This window comes from Drosophila kikkawai, chromosome 3L (genome assembly GCF_030179895.1).
Source record: "Drosophila kikkawai strain 14028-0561.14 chromosome 3L, DkikHiC1v2, whole genome shotgun sequence".
Taxonomy (NCBI): domain Eukaryota; kingdom Metazoa; phylum Arthropoda; class Insecta; order Diptera; family Drosophilidae; genus Drosophila; species Drosophila kikkawai.
In genome coordinates this window covers 27,139,215-27,163,286 of record NC_091730.1, presented here as the reverse complement: position 1 = coordinate 27,163,286, position 24,072 = coordinate 27,139,215, and the positions used below count along the sequence as shown (strand labels likewise).

General features: G+C 34.0%; 1 protein-coding gene across 10 annotated transcripts in view; it reads right to left on the bottom strand.

The window, feature by feature from the left end:
- Positions 1 to 24,072, bottom strand: part of nrm (neuromusculin) — a 62,341-nt gene that overhangs the window by 643 nt on the left and 37,626 nt on the right. For 2 of the 10 annotated variants that reach the window (XM_070285124.1, XM_070285125.1), the window contains exons 20-23: positions 19,683 to 19,823; positions 11,713 to 11,807; positions 8,742 to 10,271; positions 3,638 to 4,638 (exon numbers count right to left, since the gene is read on the bottom strand). In XM_070285124.1, coding sequence (XP_070141225.1) covers positions 3,862 to 4,638; positions 8,742 to 10,271; positions 11,713 to 11,807; positions 19,683 to 19,823 — 2,543 coding nt within the window. In that variant the 3' untranslated portion in view covers positions 3,638 to 3,861. Of the gene's footprint in view, positions 1 to 128; positions 248 to 3,630; positions 4,639 to 8,741; positions 10,272 to 11,712; positions 11,808 to 14,240; positions 14,664 to 14,788; positions 15,526 to 19,682; positions 19,824 to 24,072 lie in introns of those variants that run through there. The other 8 variants (XM_070285129.1, XM_070285131.1, XM_070285130.1 and 5 more) reach the window with 7 other exon arrangements.

Below are 24,072 nucleotides of genomic sequence, written 5' to 3'. Positions count from 1 at the left end.
TGAAATTTCAGATATAGCGATAGTATTTTACATATTTAAGTCAATTTTAATACATTATTTTTGGCAAAGGAAGATAGCATGAACGATAGTTAATGATCTTATATTTAATAAATAAATATCCAATTTACCTTTTTTTCTAGTAGAACATTAAACACAAATCTCAATTTCATGGGAAATTCAAGCAAATAAAAACTTAGAATATATAGGTATTGCTGCTTTTGTAAGGATCCTCAAAGTCGGACAGATTCTAAAAAATTACAATTGATTTAAATTAGGATCACAATGCAATAACTTTCGTAAAATACCTGTTATTTGTTTCTTTAATGACAGTTTGAATTTTGAGCTTGCAAAATATTTTAGGTTTGCTTAACTGCCTTCTTTGAAATTTGTTTGTCTTATCTTTAATATTAAAATCAATTGTCTACTAATAATATATTACTTTTCAATATATATTATTTAATAATTCGACATGAAGGTTTAAATAGTCAATGAATGGTACAAGAAGTATAATTTAAAACTAACTGATTTTCTTAATACCTTATGAGTTATGAGAATGTCCGGTTTTCAAATGCCTCCCTCCTAAAAAGCATTTCTTCATTGTTTAATTAAGTGGTCGTTAAATAATATCTTTTTTATTTTGGTATAAACTGTGAAGAACAAATACTGTAAATTTAAGTATATGTCGGAAAGTTAGTTGCTAATTGCAAATTTGGAATGCTTGTTGCCTTGGCAACAGAATTATTCGGCATGCTCAGGTATTGGTAGCCCTGTAGGTGTCGCTGGCGCGCAGGCGCAATGACAGTTGAATCGGTAACAGGACAAGGACAGAAGACTGTCTGTTACTGAGTGAGGTCTGTTCGTCTTGAGATTGTCTAGGATTGACGTCTGAGTGAAAAGAAAGAAAAGGTGAAAGGGCCACAGGAAAAGTGGCGTGAGAACAGATACGATTTGACTGCGCAGGCGAACAGAATTCGCTGGCTCGACTTCGGTGAAATTAAATAACGGTTATCTCCGACATATATATAAAAAAAATGAAATATTCGGTGCCTATTAAGTCAGGTATTTTGTCAAGTAAAATCTCTTCAGGCGACACGAAAAGGTGTCATCGAAGTAGTCTTTTTGTTAATCACTTCGACTTTTTGTTACTTATTGTGACAGACCACCGGTATATTATTTAAAGCTAGATTAGCCAGAAGCTGCTCATAACAGAGCAAATCAATAATGCTAGATACCAAGATTAATACCCTAACCTAGAAAATGAGTCCGGTAAGCCTAAAAAACCGCGGTCGGTGCAAAGCATTCGGGTAGATATTAAAAACATTTATCCTTCTCAGCAGCAGACGGTTCCAGCACACCCCTCAACATCAGGATTGACCGCAATGATTCTGCCATCTGGTGCGTTATGTCCGCGCTTAGATACTTAGATAATATGAAGATACAATCAATGAATGAGAAAGGGAGAAGAGCTCTAGTCCCCAAATGTTTTTCTACGCTCGAGTGTAATTGCAGTCTCTTTTCTACACACTTTGTTCGTGAGCATTTTTTACTCGAAGTGAATGCTTGAATTTTCACTGTGAAGATGCACCTAAAAACTATACCATTACTATCGCCAGGGAAGGTCATTACATTTAGATCCACAACGGATGGAGAACAAAATGGGGAATGTCGGAACGGCAAAACCTTAAGGCCCATCCGTTTAACGGATGGAGAAAGGCAGATAGATATCTTTAGCATCTTTAGTATTTTGCAGTCAAAATCAGGGCAAACAGTTAGAAATAGTCGCAGCTTTATATGTAATTACCCTTCAGTACTAAAGGTGACTATTAGCCATGCCTGAACTAGATACCCACCTATTTCGTGTACTTAACTCACCTTATGGTAAGCAAACGTTGAACAAACTAAGACATGGGTACTCCCTTGATTGACCCTTTAGTAATTGAATGTTGAGCCACCTAAAATATGGGTATGTATAGTATGGGTAAATGAACGAACCCCTTAGAATACTTACGCCAAGCCACATACCACATGGGTAATCCTTTGACTAACCCTAAGGTAAGGGAACGTTGAAACGCTCCTCACCCTCTAGTAATAGAACGCCGATACACTGACCCAAAACTAATCAAACGTCAAACACCTCGTACATGGGTACTTCCTTAACTGATCTTATGATGTGTGAACGCCGCAGTAATCTTTTCAAAACAATTTTAAAAATTTTGAGACAGAATACAATTATTGCAACTAAAGTTATCTGTATCTCATCAGCAGCCCTAGTATGGGTAATTGTATCATCATTTCGTGAAATTTTTAAATACGATTCGGATTAATTGGTTTAATTAATACTGTTTGCGATTAAAACAACAAAATAATTGAAAACATTCTTAATTCAATTAAATCAAAGTGGTGGTCAACTTACACCCACGAAGAATGTTAACATCAACTTTAAATCGGGCATCGACTCTCTGCTCTGTCAGCTGTACTCGTTGCATCAGCCTGTATCTCAACATCATAAATTACTTGGGTTGTATTCATAAAATATAACCTTCACAGTGAGGTGCAAAGCAACCACATCCGACGACTACATTATCGAAGTTGGAGATCCACATTCCAGCAGGAGAAACTGCTGCAGTGTTTTTCAGAGTATATTATCAAATAAACAAACAAAAGGAAAAACACTAACTCTTAACTCTGAACATATAAATCGGGGGCATCTATCGATATACACCTCAAGAGAAGCGTGATCGCAGTGTATCCGTTTTCATCTGTAGTTTTCCTACTTTGGTTCCGGGTGTCTCACAGTGAAACAAACAGACTTACTTATTTTTGGTTGTGTCAATACAACTGCTGAAACACGGTTTCAAAAAGAACCAATATTTAAGAACTAAAAGAAATGACAATTCGACTGCGTTTTGTACTAAGTTGACAAGTTCGCTCGCAGCATACCTTGCGGAGATAAAATTTTACACTTTCGGTAGTAGATCGTTTACATCAACACATTTCTAAGCTTACAAGCAAGCACTCTGTTATGATTTTAAAATAAATTTATTAAACAAAAAAATATTAAAACCTCTGAGGGACAAAAGTTGCCATTAAAATGGGACAATGGCATACAATTTCGCGGACTAGCATACAAATATACGGACTTACTAAGAACGAATGCATTCGTCACATGTACCAGAGCAATGGTGAAAACAAAAAAAATATATGAGATATAGAAAAAGCTCGCATTGTAGGTTGGCTATTGGTTTGGTTTTTTTTTTTTTTAATCTGGTGATTTGCATTGAAAAACTATGGGCTATTATATAGTAACATAACATACATAGGAAATGATTTTTGTACTTAAGATAAAATAATTCTCAAAGTTTATTCTTATATATATTCTTATTTTGACGTAGGCTATATACCGGGATGCTAGCTTATTTTTCTGACAGTTGACAAGAACTTTTCAAACTTTCATACTAACCAAAATTTTAATAAATATGCTATATGTATTTAACTTGTAATGTATTGAGAGGAAAAAGAAAATGAAGCTTTACAAAGGTCAGAATTTATGTAGGAAATGTCCACTTTTTATAATATTAAAATTCTTTGATGCAAAAAAAAAAAAAAAAATAAAACCTTTTTATTCCTCTTTCCATATTTATAACTTTATTTGAAATTTGGAAATATTTTTTTTAGTGTTAATATTATACATTTAAACTATTATATATATTTTATATACATACACATAACATATATTATACATAATACCTTGTATGCTTCGCTTAGGCTTGATTAATAAAAACTTTGGGCGGTAAAAAATGTAAAAAGATCATGCTGTGGCATTGTTATTTTTCAAATATTTCCCATTGTTAGGGGTGGAGCTTAGGAATATGATTTAAGATTGTCCAAGGTGGGATAGTTATCGTTGTCCACAATACTTTCTTCCTCACAAAAACTGTAACCAGGATCTTCATCGTCATCCGCTTCTTTGGAATAGTGGTCATATTCTTGTTCAGAAGAAGACAATTCACCTTTCTTTTTAGTCTTGAACTCCTCAATAGAAGCTGTCACAGATGGTATTGGGGAAATTGGTTTGAAGACGTGCTGCAGCGGGCAATATGAAAAACCGTTTTCCTGTTCAAACTTGATTCTGTCTCGAAGGTGATGCTGTAGTTGCTGCCGTAATTGATGTAGCTTACCGTTTGCTGTTTGACTGTTTTGAAAATGAAAGGTGTGATGTTTTCGCAACGGCAAGCGAATTGGCCGACTTGAAACTAAATAGTCGTAGTGCACCCCTTCAAGCGGTTCTTTCAGGACCTCTGGAAGAATCTGGGCCGGAAAGTCTTCCTTGTGTGGCACGTAATTTAATCGTGGTTTCTCAACAAGCCATTTTCTGGGCTCTAGCAACCGTTCATTATTTTCTTCATTGGATCTGGCCGCGATCTTACTAGTGGCATTACTCGTGGTGTTCTTGATTTGCCATTCCTCTGACAATCTTGTCGGATTATCTGGGGCAAGTGCCCCATATGGCTGTCGTTTAATATGAAAGTATGGGTCACTGATAGTTTGTCTTCGGAGATTGCCTTTGTTGTTATTTCCGCTGTCATTACTTTTCCCATTTTTTGCTAGAAATGGATTATTAGCTAGCCATTTGATTTGCTACCGTTATTTGAATAATTAAGTGCATGCAGTATAATGATGAAGTGTTGATTTTTTGCGCCGTGTATATCCCAACATAAAATGCATGTAAGTAAATAGGGAACCAAATTAAATATATTCTTTTAAAGAAAAAGAAGTTTACGAAATTTGTTTTCCAACAATCTTCCTTCCTACAGGAGACCAAGCGATTTTAATAAAGAAAATAAACAAATTGCCTATGTTGGAAAGGAGAACGAATCATATGATGAAAATCTAAATTATATGGTACAAAATTGTTTCAATTTAAACAAATATCATATACAGCTGTGTTCACGGAAATAGCAGTGCCCCAAGACCTGCACGTTTAAGATTGGAAAATACTATTACAAACACTATTTTCATAAAATTTTTTTTCATAAAGGCTTAGTGTATTTAATTATTAACAATACCACAATCATTTAATTTAGGTAACATAAACCTAATAGAAGATATAGCTAATAACAATAAAAAAGGTCTATATTATGCCGATCATTGAAATAGCAGTGAAAAACTAAAATTCCTCATAAATTTAAAAATATCGTATAAGACACCTATTTCTTCTCAAATTTTAATTGACTATGATCTAATATTTTGTTAAATAGCATTTAGAAGCTATCATAGCCTCATACCTGGGTGGCAAGGAGTCCACCAAGTCTTAGCAACGCTTGAGGGGAATATGGCCTCATTCCTCCTGCACAAATTGCCAAAGCTGTGGCTTAGAAGTCGGGAACTTCTTTAATACGTAGCCCTTGATGTCCCCCATAAGTTTTCGATCGGATTTATATCCGGGGACTGTGCAGGCCATGGCATTGCATCCACTTTTTCATTAAAAACCCACTCCTTGGCCACCTTGATGGTATGATTAGGGTCACTGTACTGCTGAAATGTCCAAATTAATGGCATATTTTCCTCAGTATACGGCTGCAAGACAGTTTTTAATATTTGGACATAAACATAATGGTCTTTGATCCCACAGATCATATACGGGACCTACAACGTTGTATGAAAAGTATACCCATACCATGATTTTTGGGCCACCGTGTTTTACTGTCTTCAGCGTATGGTTTGGAGGGTACTATGTATTTGGAGGTCGACGGACATATTGTCTTGTCCTATTCCACCAAATAAAACCAGTTTGGAGTCATTTGTCCAAAGGACATTACGCCATTTGAATAGTGCCAGTTCAAGGGGCTATTGGCGAACTCCAAACTGGCCTTGATATGCCTTTAACCAAGCAGTGACATTTTCCATGGACTTCGCGAATCTAAAATTTATTCAATAAGTCCCCGGCGAATGGTCCCATGGCTGATTCCCATGCCAATTCCCGCTCATATATCCCCAGAGGATGCCAAAGGACGAGCTTTGCTGAAGCGAAGTACGCGTCCAGCCTGTACAATTGTGGTTTTGCGAATCGTACCTCGGTTTTTTTGGGTTCGGTTCATATTTTATGACTTATAAACTATTTTAAAAGAACAATTTGAAAGATTTAGAGACTCTTTACATGTTTTGCCCTTCTTTCTAGGCTAAATTATCTGATATCTTTCTCTCATGGAGCAGTGAGGTCCTGCGCCCACTAAAATAATTTTTTTTGCGTTGTAAAGGTGTATTATAGTATAAACTATAATAACGACCTTAATTTAACTCATTTTTTACAAAATTAAAAGAAATTTCGGCATTTTTTGCGAAAGAAAATAAAAAACTGCTATTTCAGTGATCGGCCAAAACGAGCTGCATATGTGAAAAATATCAATAAAACTTTAAAATAGAGCAAATCTAACGGAATTTTTTCTCGATTCTTATCTTTATGTTCCATTTTACAAAAACAATGTGCAATAGATCAGCTAGCAAAAAGGAATATGTACAAAAAAACGTTTTGAAGTTGTTCCTCTGTCGCACTGCTATTTCAGTGAACACAGCTGTATATATATTTTGCTTCTTACAGCTACAGCTGTGTTCACTGAAATAGCAGTGCGACAGAGGAACAACTTCAAAACGTTTTTTTGTACATATTCCTTTTTGCTAGCTGATCTATTGCACATTGTTTTTGTAAAATGGAACATAAAGATAAGAATCGAGAAAAAATTCCGTTAGATTTGCTCTATTTTAAAGTTTTATTGATATTTTTCACATATGCAGCTCGTTTTGGCCGATCACTGAAATAGCAGTTTTTTATTTTCTTTCGCAAAAAATGCCGAAATTTCTTTTAATTTTGTAAAAAATGAGTTAAATTAAGGTCGTTATTATAGTTTATACTATAATACACCTTTACAACGCAAAAAAAATTATTTTAGTGGGCGCAGGACCTCACTGCTCCATGAGAGAAAGATATCAGATAATTTAGCCTAGAAAGAAGGGCAAAACATGTAAAGAGTCTCTAAATCTTTCAAATTGTTCTTTTAAAATAGTTTATAAGTCATAAAATATGAACCGAACCCAAAAAAACCGAGGTACGATTCGCAAAACCACAATTGTACAGGCTGGACGCGTACTTCGCTTCAGCAAAGCTCGTCCTTTGGCATCCTCTGGGGATATATGAGCGGGAATTGGCATGGGAATCAGCCATGGGACCATTCGCCGGGGACTTATTGAATAAATTTTAGATTCGCGAAGTCCATGGAAAATGTCACTGCTTGGTTAAAGGCATATCAAGGCCAGTTTGGAGTTCGCCAATAGCCCCTTGAACTGGCACTATTCAAATGGCGTAATGTCCTTTGGACAAATGACTCCAAACTGGTTTTATTTGGTGGAATAGGACAAGACAATATGTCCGTCGACCTCCAAATACATAGTACCCTCCAAACCATACGCTGAAGACAGTAAAACACGGTGGCCCAAAAATCATGGTATGGGTATACTTTTCATACAACGTTGTAGGTCCCGTATATGATCTGTGGGATCAAAGACCATTATGTTTATGTCCAAATATTAAAAACTGTCTTGCAGCCGTATACTGAGGAAAATATGCCATTAATTTGGACATTTCAGCAGTACAGTGACCCTAATCATACCATCAAGGTGGCCAAGGAGTGGGTTTTTAATGAAAAAGTGGATGCAATGCCATGGCCTGCACAGTCCCCGGATATAAATCCGATCGAAAACTTATGGGGGACATCAAGGGCTACGTATTAAAGAAGTTCCCGACTTCTAAGCCACAGCTTTGGCAATTTGTGCAGGAGGAATGAGGCCATATTCCCCTCAAGCGTTGCTAAGACTTGGTGGACTCCTTGCCACCCAGGTATGAGGCTATGATAGCTTCTAAATGCTATTTAACAAAATATTAGATCATAGTCAATTAGAATTTGAGAAGAAATAGGTGTCTTATACGATATTTTTAAATTTATGAGGAATTTTAGTTTTTCACTGCTATTTCAATGATCGGCATAATATAGACCTTTTTTATTGTTATTAGCTATATCTTCTATTAGGTTTATGTTACCTAAATTAAATGATTGTGGTATTGTTAATAATTAAATACACTAAGCCTTTATGAAAAAAAATTTTATGAAAATAGTGTTTGTAATAGTATTTTCCAATCTTAAACGTGCAGGTCTTGGGGCACTGCTATTTCCGTGAACACAGCTGTATATATACATATATATACTTTTTTTTGTCTTTGACAGCTATATGATATTTGTTTAAATTCTAGAATCATAACCAATCATATCTCAAAGCGTATTAAACTATGTTCAAGAACGCTGAAGTTATGATTTTATGGTTTTAATACGGAGATATGGACAAACACACCCACATTTCTTGGGGTCGGAAATGATTTTCCGTGTGTCAAAATTAAAAAAAAAAATGTCAAATTTATCTGAAAGGCTAAAGAACCAACAAAATAAGGACCTTCGCGGTGCGCAACATAACTGATCAGTCTTTAAGCTCAATGAAACGAATAAAATTCACAATCTATTTTTGAAAATATGCCATAATTGGCAGAAATATTTGGGTCTCATACAGGAAATGCAATTGTTGTTTTTAATTAATTTGTTGATTAATTTTATAAAAGTCATTCCCCTCAATCTAGGCAAAATAATCATTAAAATGATTAAATAAACTTTTGATGTATTATTTTTGCTTATACCAACCTTATCATGATTAGATATTTCACTGCATTTTGCTGGTGTTGTCATTTCAAGTGCACTTTTTGCGCTAACAGAAGAGGGGGTTTCAGAATGTTTAAGTTGGTGGCCAAGTTGATATTGATCCGAAGCTTTTGGGGTACTCATGTCTGCTTCAACGGATTCTTTTTTTTCTAAGACAGTCACGTCGCTTCTAATACTGTTGTAACTTGTGGCACTGCGGGGGACCGATGCCGGCTCATAAGCAAGTATTTCGCCGACATCCTTAAGTTGGCTTTTGGTTAAGGCAGGTTCTTTGGGCCATTTGATTTCCTGGTCCAAGTCACCATGAGGAAATATACCAGTTTGAGCCTCCATATTTCTTTTAATTGGTTTTCGACATAGTGAGCCAGAGGATGAGTTTTTAGTTATTTTAGATTGTGGATGTTGTGACAAAGCCGTAGGCAATTGGGACTCATAGGAGCTGTTGGATATTCCGGAATCGCTTCTATAAATACTGATGCACTCGGGCTCCATCAATGGAAATTCCGCACAGCTTTCCGCACTTAGAGCATCATTTTTCTGGTGATAGCGATGGTGGTGTTTTTTTTTTTTTTGGACGACGGCAGTATTGTCCTTATCATAAGGATGCGCATGCAGTTCCACAGTTGCAAGGTTCGAAATGGAATGTAGTTTGCTCCTCCCTCCGTCCATATGTACTACATTCTGACTTGAGGTAGTTTTATTTGCCACATTCTCGTAATCATAATGACGCATGGGTTGGCTAGTTGTTTCCATAAGACAATGTTTATTGCCAGCAAGAGAATGCTTCTTTTTGCACTTAGTTAAAGAGCTGGGAGATGTGGTTAATCCCATGGAGCAGTTTACATTGCAAGCCTTTTTCTTAATCTTGGTTGCGCTTGATAACTTCAACGAGTAAAATTGGTTGTCCCTAGCTAACGTAGTTTTGCTAAATTTTCCGCGGGCTGTGCCTTCTAACTCATCTTCTCCAACTGTGTTGTAATTATTACTCTTACTTGAAGTCAAAAAAGGATTAGTGCTGAGTAGCAACGTATTCGGAACGTTAGGTGGTAGCGAAGTCCGCTCCACTGTAGCATACGTTGACTGGTAATCCTGGTCTCTATCATTTAATAATTGAACATCCGACAAAGAGTTGGTGTTGATTTTTTGTGTGGCATCATCTGATATTTGTGTGTTCTTATTTTTATGTTGGTCACGTTGGAAATGTTCAGGGTTATTCTTTGAGAACACATTGCTTACATTTTGTAGTTCATTATGTGCAGAAACTGGCTCATTAAAGCTTCGGTTATCTTGGTAAGTAGTAGGTAGGCGGTGCATGATGTACTGCGAGCTATAATTTTTTTCAACTTCATGGTCAGAGAAAGCATGAGCGTATGTGAAGTGGTGCTGAGGTGTCTGTTGAGGTTGCTGATGGAGGACAGATAGCTTACTAATATCTCCATGGAGTCTCTCGGATCGTGGAACGAAGTGCTCCATATTTGTGTTGTTATTAAAACTTGTAGGGGTAGCGGAGAACTGTCATTTTAATCCATTGCGTTAGTTGCATTTGTTAGTTAGAAGGAACACAGGAAACATGCAAAAAAAGTATAAGAACAATTGCTCGGATTATTAATTGTGTAGTTTTAGCTGTCATTACAAAATACTAAGACTATAGCGTTTTCAATCGAGTTTTCAAACTTGGACATAATTCTGGTTACGTACTTTTCATGTGCTTAGGCAAAATTGCGCTAGTTAATGACTATGCCAAAATCTAAAAAGCTCGTTGAAGTATGTATATTGTACACAAGTGGACATCTCATGAGTGGGGTAAGATCTAAGATAATGCTGCTTAAAAGTTAGACTAATAACATCTTAAACAGCTTTTATTGGTTTTGGAGATGCATCCTTCTGTCTGTTCAATACATTTTTAGTTGACCCTAAGTTATGTGGCATTGGTTTCCACTCGGTGTAAATCAAAGCATAAAAGATAATCAATTTAGGAAGAATGGATAGCATCAACTAAAGGAGGCAGATCATCTACGTCAAATGGAGTAGTATTATAATTAAACTAATAACAGTAGCATTTAAAAATATAGCCAGAAAAACGTGTATAATACACGGCTCTGAACAGTGACTCAAAACTGTGACTTGATCATTGACCATTGAATTTGTATTAAAATAATAAAAGCATTTGTATTATTTATTTTAGGATAAAAGGTCAATTTCCAATATTCAAATATTTAAGAGGTTATAATAGTATACAAATAAAAAGTATTTTTATTTTAAATTCGGTGTCTCTCCATTCATACCAATGCTTCTTTGACATTCTTTTTATTATTCAAGATCCCTGAATGCTAAAGAAACATATGTATATGTACATATGTATATATGCACTGAACTAGCATTTGCCTATAAATACTAATTAAAATATCTTCATATGTCATTGGTTTGTTTCTCTAAAAAAAATATGTAACTTCCAATTGTAAGCCATTATATATTTAACACTTGTTGCATTATTGACTATTTAAACATTTGATTTTATATTTATACTTTTATTATAACATTATTTTATTAATTAAAATAAATTTTCCTTTTGTATCATGGTTTAGTACTTTTGGATGTAACTTATGTAAATAAAGTTTAAAAAAAATTAAATTTGGTAATCTATAATATAATCTAAAGCGAAAATAGATTAAGATTTGGGCGGTTGGCTTTTAGTCTAAGTGCAGGTAAGCCCCTTTTCAAGCATACATAAATTAGATGACTTATGTATATTTATTTATGGGGAACTTTACGTTATTTGATGGTTAAATTAACATATGGAATGCATAACGAAAAAAAATAAAACTTACATATAGGAAATATATGCAAAATTAGGTGATAAAATGGTTTATAAAAATGAGACTTTTATTAACTTAATATACCTAATAAACAATGATTTATGAAGTGCAAGTGAGCCGATATATAATAACTGTACCTTGTTAGGTGCCGTTTGCAGACCATGAAACGGCAGATTCTCATACTCTCCAGGTTCCGTCAATGGTTCCCCCAGTGAAGACGACTTGTCGTGTACTATATAACCATACACGTTACGGATCGGCAGATTATTCCGGTGACATATCGATCATGGAGATATTTCAAATCCCACAAGTTTTCGTATTTTATATTGGAAGCAAATGAGAAAAAAGTAAAAATAAAATAAGTTTTACAAATTTTAAAAATAAATTAGAAAGTATTCTCATATATTAGATTACAAAAATTATATACCTATTTCGTTTTAATGTATATGTATACAGTCGTAAAATATTAAATATTACAAACGTTGTGAATAATGTTATACCTTAAATAGGTAAAAACTTACTTAATGCTGATACATAATAAACTGCTTGCTAGTTTCTGGTTGAATTTAGTTTTAGTAAAATATTGCATAAACAAAACATATACATTTATGTATTCATCATATGCACGGGCACATCTCACTGGCGCAACAGTTTCCCAAACGAAGCAAACTTAGCATATTTTTGTACTTACACTAATTCAACTCTGGCTTGTCTGTATTGGTGCCGACAATGATGTCATTAAAAAGAAAATGGCGAACTACAAAAAGACTAAGAACGGAAGCTAACCTTGGAAAGTCAAACTTATTCGACGCTTTTAATTTGACCTTTGACCCAATCATTCAGCTATAAGAAGAAGCACTAACAAAGGTTATTTGGAGATTTACGCATATAAATTTAAAATAAAATAAAAAAAGAAACATTTATAGCAACCGATCCCATTATACCTTTATGATTATGTCCTGCCTTACTAAAGCATGTATTATATAAGTAATTCGAGACGGGCCAAACTGGAATGCCAACATTAAACTTTGCTGTTTTAATACATTTATATAACGCGAATTGCGATTATAGACGGTTTATCCAAGTTAGCTTCCTTTCTTGTTAATTAAACAACATGTTAGGTTATATTAAAATCATCTAAAATGTAATGTAAAAATATACAAGTATTAGCAAAACGGTTACTTTTGGAATATTAATTGAAATGCAGTATAATAACAAAACATTAAAATTGATTTTTTTTTTAATTTGTTGGTAAAAAATATGTAGAGGTGGGCGAATAATAGGCAAATCTCTTGCGAACCCTTTGGATTGACGTAAGTATACATTATCAGGCCTGCTCCGGTAATCGTAAAATTTTTTCGATTTCGTTTTGGGCGAAAACGAACTGTTTTCGTTTTTAGCTGCTCCGGTTTTCGGCAAATTTCTGCTATCGGATGTTTCGTTTTCTCATCGTTTCTCATTGCTCAAGCAGCTAACTTGTGTTGTTGGTAATAAGCAAACAACGTAAAGTACTGCCTTTTATATGTACAATTGTTCTTTTTCTAAGCCAGAAAAAGGCAAAAAATGGTAGAGTTAAGCAAATATAGGCACCTAAGATGCTGCCACACTGTTCACAGTTCTAATTCCGGTGGTCTCAAATAATTATTTGGTTAATTTGGACCATTTAAGTAATCACATTAAATAGCATTATTTTTAAACAACCATTTTGGCGTTCCTTTAAAGTTATTAATGGAATCATTTATATTTTATAAGTATTTTTAACTGGATGTTTCGTTCCACCAACAATATGGCAACCTTGGCGATAACTTTTTGCGGTGAACTTATCGACCTATCGCCAAACCGAGAAAACCGGTTGAACACGGCAAAAATTTTGTTGTCAAATCTGAGGTGGGGTCAGAAATAAATTTTTTATAAAATAAAATAAATAAATAAATAAATAAAATAAAATAATTACCTGCCAGAATGATCTTGTGGTGGTGTGGAATAAACATCAATAGACCACCGAGTAAACAATTTTTTTCCTTTTGTAAATAAGATCTGATTTCATATAGAAAAAGCCATTTACTTTTCATTCCGGCCAGAAAAAGGTGCCCGTTTTTCAAATCGAAAAAATCTTTCGATTTCGATTACCGGAGCACCAATTTCTCGTTTTTAAAAACGAAAACGAAAAATTCTTGCCGTTTTCGATTACCGGAGCAGGCCTGTATATCTTTCAAAAACATCAATCAATTTGAAACAATGGAAAGGTCGAGCTCGTTGATTTTTTTTTTTTAATTTTTAACAGAAGTTTGGCACCATTTTTTATAAAATTATGGTTTTTTTGTGGCTACCTATTAAAAATGTAATATATTTTTTAATTTTAGTTAAGCATTTTCTTTTGAAATATTATCAAAAATCTTTTATACGTATGTACTCATTATTTTTTTTGCGAACTTATGTTGTTTGCTATTTTATGTCGTTAATGCGTAATAACCCGAAACCCTTAAAAAAAAAAAACTGCATTACTTCCAGTTAGCGAATTTTGAAACGGCAGTACACATACAAAAAATGTTTTTGAATGATATTGGTATTGCTATTCATAAAAAGTAATAAAACAAAGTACAAAATGAAAATAAAGTATATATGTAAGCGTGCTGAAGTTATTACTTTTCATTTCAATTCTTACATTGTACATCTTTAAGGATGATGGGTGGGATCGACTTTGAACTAGTAGAACAATTTAAGCAGCTGGCATTAACAGTTTCAGGCAAATTGCTAATGGGAGGATGTCCTTTCAACGGAGTCAATTGTTTCGCATTCCTTAATGAAGTTAAATAAGTTGACTGATTAAACTGCATGGCGCTAGCATTAATATCACACGCATCAATATTGGGGGTTCTTTCCGTTACTTCCTTGTAAAGAGTTTCCCTTCTGTCAGCTTCGTGATCTCCTTCTTTCGGCTGATTGCATGATGAAGCGACTTGAAATTTTGATCGAGCATGTTCTTGAATATTGCTTGTATTGATCGCTACATGGGCTTCTGCTACAAGCTCTGCTTTTGCGATGCGTTGATTACAAGCCTCTTTCTCTGGGTCCTTTTTGTATGTTACTATATGAGTGGGTATGATATGTGGCAAGGCATAAAACATAAAAAACAAGAATGAATGTAAAAACAAAATTAAAATCAAATACAACAATGTTTTTAATAAATAATGGAGACTGAAAATACTATACCACTTCCACTGCACCGTATCCCCTTTAGACGATGGTGAGCTCCAGCGGGCAACGGATTTTTTTCATATGCACGACTACGCCAAATCGACTGCAAGAGTCCCACATGGCTGCGCTGACTATCCCGAGTACAATCTTTAGATCGTTTTCGCGCCCTCTTGAAAACCAATGCCAAAATACGTTCCACTTTATTATAGGTGGAAGGCTCAGCGGCTTTGGACGATAAATGCGCCAAAAGAACTGGTGCATTTGGTACAGATTCTGATTCATTTGTTAGAGGCAAGCTTGCAAGCTGTTGATGGGGGACCGCAGGTGGAGTTAATCCAGCCTGTCTGCTTTCAGATACTACTAAAAGACTACTATTCGAAGCATTTTTGGTCTCGTTCAGCCCGGCACCCCATTGAGCCGGCAACTGGTCTCCTCTTCCTTCATTTCCGAGGGAATTCGGTTTTATTGCCATACGATTAACAGTCAGATTCTCCTTCGTATCGTTGCTCACGTGCAGCATTACACCAGGTCGAATCGGCCAGCGCGGTGGCGATTTAGGCACGCTGCCAGGAAGGCGATTCGCATTGGGACGTGTTAAAGAAGTATCATATTTCTGATTGCCTCTTGACCATTTTCTTTGTTCCTCCGTTCCTTGGTTCTGCGGCAGAGGTTCGGCCGTAGACGCTGCAGATGTATCTAGAACAGGTTGGGCCCCACCCATTTGAGGCGATACCGGCTCATAAGATAGCACACTGGTGGTGAAGAATGAGTGTGGCAGATAATAAAGCGATTAAGTGAGTATGAAAAAATAGCGATATGGAACACATGATTCAGATAAGGCATGTACATGCTTAGTTACCTTTTTCTTAAAAAAGCTCTAATATTATAATATTATATTACTAATATTATATTATATTACTAATATTATATTATATTGATATATACTTATAAGAGCCTTGATACAACACCGTTATTTACCAATTTACTTAAATAATTATCAGAGACCGTTACATTTGTTGCCATTTAGTTGAAAGACAAAAACTTTATTATTTCCTTCTAAAATGAATATTCAAAATCCCAAGAATAATTATGAAGTCCGCTATTTGGATACGGGCTTATCTACACAAATGTTGACCTCACCCAAAAATGAAAAAATTAAAACTGATTTTGATTCAGAAAAGAAGTTGCCGGCTCTGTCCATCTTCAGAAGTTATAGACTACATTAGCCAGAAAAAGGTGAAAATAATGGACACCTGTCAAGTAGCGATTTACCTGTACAAACAAAGAAAACTACCCTTTTTTCATTTGAATAAGAGCTAATAAATGTATCTATCATTAAAAAAAAAAAATTCAAATTCAAAAATTATGTAGTTTTTGTGTTATAATACCTGAATGGCATACACCGAAAATCATTTCAACTTTGAATGCTCACATCTTCCACAACAAATATCTGAAAATTGTTGATTAAAGATTCGGAATCCTTGGGAAATTCTCTGTCGGATTTGTATGGTTTTGCGATTATGAATTTTCCTACTTTTGCAACGGCTTTTGTTCGAGAGGCGCTACTGTGCGACGTCAAGATAACCTGGGTGCAAGGGCACAACGACATACCAGGGAACGATAATGCGGTAGAGGCTTGACTATAAATCGATGTTTTACCGATGTATCGATGTTTAGAAAATAATACCCGATATCGATACATAATGTCAAACATCGATATGTGGGAATACCCTATAAATCAGTATGTTTGCTATCGATCTTTCGATTTTTTTTCTTGATTTCTTAGCTAATGCATTACCAATTTATTCGAAGTTTCATTGAAAGAAGCCCATGGCACTCGGCTTAAATCTCTAGTTAATGCAGTAATGTCATAAAAGCATAATCACATAGGCTTCAAATACTAGAATCTAGATTACATTTTTTAAAATAGGTTTTCGGCGCGCTCACATTTGGCACTGCATAGAAATGCTTTGAGACACGAGATTAGGAAATGCAATGTGTGTGCGCGATGCACTTGTAATTGCAGTGCACCAACGCAGATCTCTGATCTGTACTGTATGTGTCGCTTTTCAACTACAGAATTGTAGTTTGATTTACTGTAGCAGTCATATCACTTAATGTGTCACGTTTTATTGCTGCAACTCAAAAGGTACTGAACCCAAGATTTTGATTGTTGCATTTTGACCGACAGAATGGTAGGATTTACTGCAGGAATTTTTTCAACTGATCAACTGGGATGTTTGTCAACAGATCATAAATACTACTACGGCGAAGGTGCATCAACCGCATATGTTATGGCAGTTGGCTTTAAAATATTGAACCCTTTATAAATGGGTACGATATAAAATAAAATGCTCGGTCTCTGGTAATTTTTCCTTATTCGTACTGTAAATACTAATAAATTCGAGTTTTTTGGACTTACCTTTGCGTAGCACTTATTGAAATTTCCGTAAAATCTGTATATATTTTGGTGTAGTTGTGTGCATGCATGAAGGATGTTCGTGGAATTATAGTTGAAGCCCACAATGTTAAGAGTTACATGCGTTAGCCGTTTAGACATCGGAAAATGTTGTTGAACCAAGCATTTGTGAATATAAGCGGTGCATATAAATATATTAAGAAGTCAAGCAAAAAGTTTACATTTACTGGTACGTAAGTTATTGCTAGCCTGAATATTAGGATGTAGATTTACAATAAAGCGGGTATTTTTTTTGTTCCTTACATTTAAATAAACTCTCTTATCTTAACTTAAATATATAATTGTAAATCGGAAATGTGAGCATTTTTGGGTATCTGTCGGTTTAACAATTATAGTAGCTTACTTCGGGTAGCTAAAGCTTTTACACTTTCCATATGTATTATGGACATAAATTGACCGATCGCTTTTACAGGAGATATGTATATAAAATAGTTGCCTGCTTATAATAAAATTTAATAAAAAATTTGCTTTGGTTTTCGCATTCACAAAATCGCACTTTTTTTAAAAGCGAAAACCGCTACTCCCATTTTTAGTAATTTATATATTAATTTATATATTAATTTATATATTAATTTATATATTCATTTTCTTTTGGTTGCTAAGATTGCCAGAAAGTTGGTGGAACGAATAACTAAGAAACACTCAGCTTAAAATACCTATAGACTCAAATTTCTAAACAGCTCACAAATCACCTACTAAATTTGAATGTACCACTATCTTTGTAAATGCAACTTAAGCATTTATCTCTTGTAAATATCAAAACAATTGTCAATTAATAGCTAATTCCAAATCTAAAACCAACACATGCCGCGAGCTGCAGTTTAAAAACACAAAAACTAACTGCAGATACACGCAGGAAACCAAACCCAGCCGTAAAACATACAAAATCATATTTCTGAAAGATCAAAACTGAGCTCCACGTTGTCACAAAATACACTAATATGTTACATACATACATATAAGAAAGTACGGAATTCTACCCCTATACTTGTCAGAACTTTCTACTCCGCTGCCAAGTCAAAAGCACAAGGTTATGGTCTGTTCTGACTTTCCCTTAGATATTGACGCAATAGCAAACAAAATAATAACAAATTTTTTCAAAGAAACTCAAAAATACTAATATAAACCAGAACCACAAAAATGTACATAAATTAAAAATACTACCAACTATAAAAAATGAAGAAAATGCTATACACCAACAAATATTATTAAGTCAAAAATCCAAACGCCTTGTACCCAGTGCTATACCCACTAAGCTAATTTAGTCTTGTAAATTTCTTTATTTGTAATAATAAAAAAACAACATATTTTTACACTCAGTTTACCAAGGCAGATTGCTAAAAGTAGGTAAAACCAGGCAAGCTGGATGTCAGCCAATTGGGTTTGCTACTGCTTTACATTAACTACATGTATGAAGCATATTGGATCAATTTTTAATATAGTTATTTAGTTATTTATATTTATATAAAATTATGCAATAAAATGTGAAGTTACTAATAATAACAATAGTAATAAAAAATATATATATAAAGGAGTCCGCGTCAGGGCTCTAACCGCCAACCGATAGGATAACACCTGACAACTTTATTGACTAACGACTCACAAAACGACTAAAAAGCTCTAATTACATGATATCAATTTACTTTAAAACTTTCTATGATTTGTGAATACGGTCTTATCTTGAAGCAACCATCTGCGTTCCATATTTTTTATATTTTGATGCCAGGTAGTTATATCGATTAGCTGACTTAGTAATCACAGACATAATGAACTTTTTATATATTCTTGAACAGCATCAACAGCCGAGTCGATCTAGCCATGTCCGTCTGTCCGTTTCTACGCAAACTAGTCCGTCAGTCTTCTGAATACTCTCACTGCAATATATGTCAGAATGGCCCGGATCGGACGACTAAATCATAAAGCATAAATAGTTAGTGCTACATTGCATTCATATATTTCGATATCTGTTTAATTGTATGCCAGATTCTGTCAAATTTGATCAATTGAATCCTTTAATGTAACTATATTCAAAAAAAAAGATGAAAAGTGATTTTGTTATTTAAATTAATACATTGTTTTTCTTTTTCAATTTGAAATCACAGGACTTAATCTCATACATAGTTGTCATAAGAGCGATCGGGCAATTTATATTAAGTTCTCAAAAAATGGTCTTATTGTTTATATAATTTTTTGATACATCTATAGAGATAATAGCTTGGGTTAGGTCAACTTTCAAACTGCTAGGGTACACAAACGTCGGCTTCTTAAAGTTGCCTTCCCTGCTTATTATACTTTGCTTGATATTTTTATATATTTAATTTTAATTATATTTATCCTTAATTTGTATTAGCTTTATGTTGCCTTAATTTATAAATTTAACTATTTTAAATATTGTTAAATTTGTACTTATTCTGATGTACAAGTACTCACATTTATCCTGGCGCCGGCGGCGACGACACACGCATATAATAATGCAACAAATGATAATGACGATCAGCAACAATCCAAGTATAGCCGCAACTAGTACGATGAGTGTAGTCTTTTCCCATATTTGCCACCAAGCCAGTTGCTCTATTTAAAAAACACAAGAATGTGATCAGTAAAGTTATTCTATTTGGGCAGAATTTAACATACATTTTGTTGATAAAGACATGCAAGGGAGTCGGAATACGGGATGACTTAACATGAAAACCTTTTCAACAAATGTGTAGTTCGTCGAATGTATGTATACATATAAAAAAGTCTTGTCTCACTCGAGTATATACATATATGTACATACATAGTTATAATTGTACTCAAATTTTACAGTCAATTCAATCCCTTAAATATTTTTGATTCACAGTTGCGTACAAAATATATACAACTACATAAATATGCCAAAATAGGTCATTCAAATACAACAAAAATAACTATTGTCGATTTTCGGGGTTTGTTTTTGATCTCGCAAAGCAACTTAGTATCTCTACTGGATTCTAGTTCAAATGTGGGGTGAGATATGTAGGTGCCATGAAAACTAGCGATAATTAGCAACGTGGTCTGGTTATTTATAGCGCCATCGAAACAATCATAGCCACAGCTGCTTCTTAACTTTCAGTCTGTTAAAATGTATTATTAAGCCTTAAAATTTGTAGGAATTATTACATTTGGAAAGTAACTACAACTTCATTTATTATTTTTAAAAATGTAAAAATATTGCTAGTGTCGCTATCGATGTTTTCTATATTTTCGGGTCTACGGTCGATTCTGTCACGATACTATATGTCAATAGTAGGGGTTTTCTTAAAAAGACAAAACTGTAATCTTGGTGGACCCCTTTAAGAACCCTAATGTATTATTTATTTTTTGAGTAATAATTATGTTAATCGAAACAATATTCGTAAAATAATATTTGTAAAAACTTCCTCCTGATTCAACGCAATATCTACACTCATAGAATTTTTTTTCTAGATTTTAGAAAAATCAGCTTAAAAAATCCCCCTAGAACTTTAGCTGTTTCTAAATAACTTTTAAATGCGTTAATATCTGTGTAATGATCCTAGTTAAATCAAAGCTTTCCAATTAATTTATATTTCATGTTTCTAACTTTATACATATTTATCTGCGCAGCTTATTAGGAAGTACCAATGTCTTATTGAGAATGTTATTGGAACAGGTCAATGTTATTACTCATAGATTTTGTATTATTATAATAACTCTCCTGTTAGAATTTGTTCCGAAATGAATCGATTCTGTAATTCAAATTGTAATGATAACATCCTTGGGCTATGAACTTGTTTACTTTACTAAGTTGAGGCTTTATTTATTTTAATGTTTTCCTTTTATAGCCTTTCCTTTCAACAGCCGAGTCTGTCCGTCCGTCTGTCCACCCTTCTGTCCGGCCATCTGTCCGTCCGTCCGTTTCTACGCAAACTAGTCCCTCAGTTTTAAAGCCATCTGAATGATACATATAGTCTTCTAAATACTCTTACTGCTATATATGTCGGAACGGGACGGATCGGAAGAGTATATCTTAAAGTTGCCATAGAAACGATCGGGAAATTAATAGAAAAAAATTATACCGTTGTTGTGTTTCAACATATTTTCATTATTATTTTCATTATTATTAGTGTTAGTTACTTACTTCTTGGACGCACTTTGTAATAGGATAATCGCACGAAAGCATGAAAGTAATAAAACATGTACATATGTATGTATGTAAGTATGAATAAATTATGTTAAGGGTACTGTCCTACCATTGTTATTCAAGGGGTATACAGTAAGTGTGCTATCATTATATTAGTATAATTAGTAATTAGTATAATTAGTAATTAGTATAATTAGTAAAAATGTTATTGACAAGTTACGTTTTTTCTCAGAACTTTCGAACAAAATTTTGGTTTAAAATAGTAGTTAATAAAGTGAATTTGTTTATGATTGGCGTTTACCTTGCCACCAAATTAAAAGCGCACTATTAGCTGTTAAATAAATTAAAAAATAAATACATTGATTTATAATATAATATACCGAACCTGCAGTAAATAATTAATCAATCAATAATTCTATAGACCAATTTAAACGTCTCTTGCTCCATTAGTAGTTTTATTGGAGAAACGAAGAAATCATAACTATTGTGAATATGGAGAAAAATCCCTTGCCCCACAAATGTAACACGTAGAAGGAACATGAAAATAAATACTCCCAAATCGACTACGAAATTGTACTCAGTCCTTAATGAAACAAATACTTCTTACATAATACATACATACATGTATGTATTATAGACCGTTGGACAGGCGGCAGCCGTTTGTATGTCAAAAATGTCCTTAGACTTAAATGTACAAATCTTAAAAAACCTGTCCTTTTCTCTTTCCACCTAATGTCAGAGGTAAGGGTATTTCTTTAGAATGGCGTATATTTGCTATTTGGTAATAATAAATACATAAAAAAATTAAAAAAAAAAATTATTTAAGATTAAAAAACTACCATAAGAGCAATAAGGAAAGCTAAGTAACAAAAGCTAAATATATCCTCCTCAAGAGCAATAGATTGTACCTGCCAAAAGTGAAATAACGGTTTAATTTTTTTTTAACAAATTCCAGTTATCCCGTCAATATTTGTTGTAAAACAATACATATAAATGAAAAACAGTGGAATTATATTGAAAATTAAGGAATTTTAGAACAAAATACTAAACCAACAGAACAAAAAAAGTTTCGGCTAGGACGAATCATTGATGAATTTTTGGTCCAAAATGTTGATGAATCAACAAATTAATTGATGATGGAATTGTCACTGATGACAGCGTAGGACATCCCAATGCTAATTTCATCAGTAATTTTGTATGGAACGTCTTCGATGATTCATTCAATACACCGACCTGTATGTTGATGAATTACTAATGACAGATACTGCAATGGATTGAGCATAAATTGGAATAAATCAAAATGTATAGACATTTCTAAGAGACCATTAGATACAATATATCGTCTAAATTTGGTCATCAATAATTTGACAATAAAATACGCCGACAATGCATTAGGCATTACTGTTAGTATAGCACTTTCTTGAAGTGTCAAAATCCTTCCTTCTAAAACAAACTAAGATTTTAGTATCAAAAGGAAAACTTATGCCAACGCTATAGTACGAAGTAGAGCTGTTTAGACATTGTGACTTGCGGAATTTACATAAGTTAACAGTATCGCTTAAATCAATTATTAGGTGATCGAAATTATCTGTACAACTAACTAGTTTTCGCTACCCCGAATAGTATAAATCAAAACCTTATGTTCGAACTTCGAACCTACAATTCTGCATACATGACTGACAATAAAAACGACTGGTGTGGTATTTGGTATTAGTTCGGGAATCACAGAAAAAACAACCCTCAAGGGCACACGGCCGTCAATATCGGTGCGACAGCAGTAGGCGGGCAGAGAAACTTGGAGACCCACCCATCCGATTTTGCGGGAGGATCCTTCGCGTCGACGCGAACAGCGGAGGATAAAATTTTGTGGAACCGGGAGGGCTTTCAAGAATACTTTCCAATTCTACAAAGCGGTAAACGAGAAATTCTCGAACGAATCAAACGAAAATTTCTTTAGGGGATTTTTATGGTATTTTTAGTGCGACGTTCGGTGATAAAACAGCATTTTCGCAATTATCTTAGGATTCGCTTTTTAAACTATGTAGAAAGCCTGAATAATCCCAATATATTTGTTTTGTATAAAAACAATTAAAACTATTACTTAACATTATTATTAAAATATAAATAAATAAGTAAAATATACATAAATAACTAAATGACGTATAAAATGGTGTTAAGGGTGCGCACCGATTGAAAAAATTATATTGCTGTGTTCCAAACAGTCGCGTGTGTTATTTTTATAACAATTTAACATAAAAAAAATTCATTTACTCGAATATGATTGTCGGGATAATGCAAATTTGCCAAAACAATAGTTGGTCACACCAAATTGCAACGCATGCAGCCGTACTATTTCTGTGGCGTCATGTTTATGAGATCTTGTTAAAGGATATGTATTGAACTAAAGTTATATATTATCATTTTTAATAATATGGCTTACAGCATAACTACTGTACACCTTAAACTTTAATAATCAGGCATAGTAATTGAATTATTGCATTTAGTTTTTAATGTGTTTTTGTCCCCAAGGAGCTAATACGGAAGATGAACTACGCAAGAAGTCCCGATAAAATTGGGTTAGAGGGATTTTCGTTTATAAACAACGCGATGTTTGGTACGTACTACGTATTTAATTTATTTATATGAGATTATGAATTATATTTATATATTAATGGTGTTTTTTTGCAGACTTTAGAA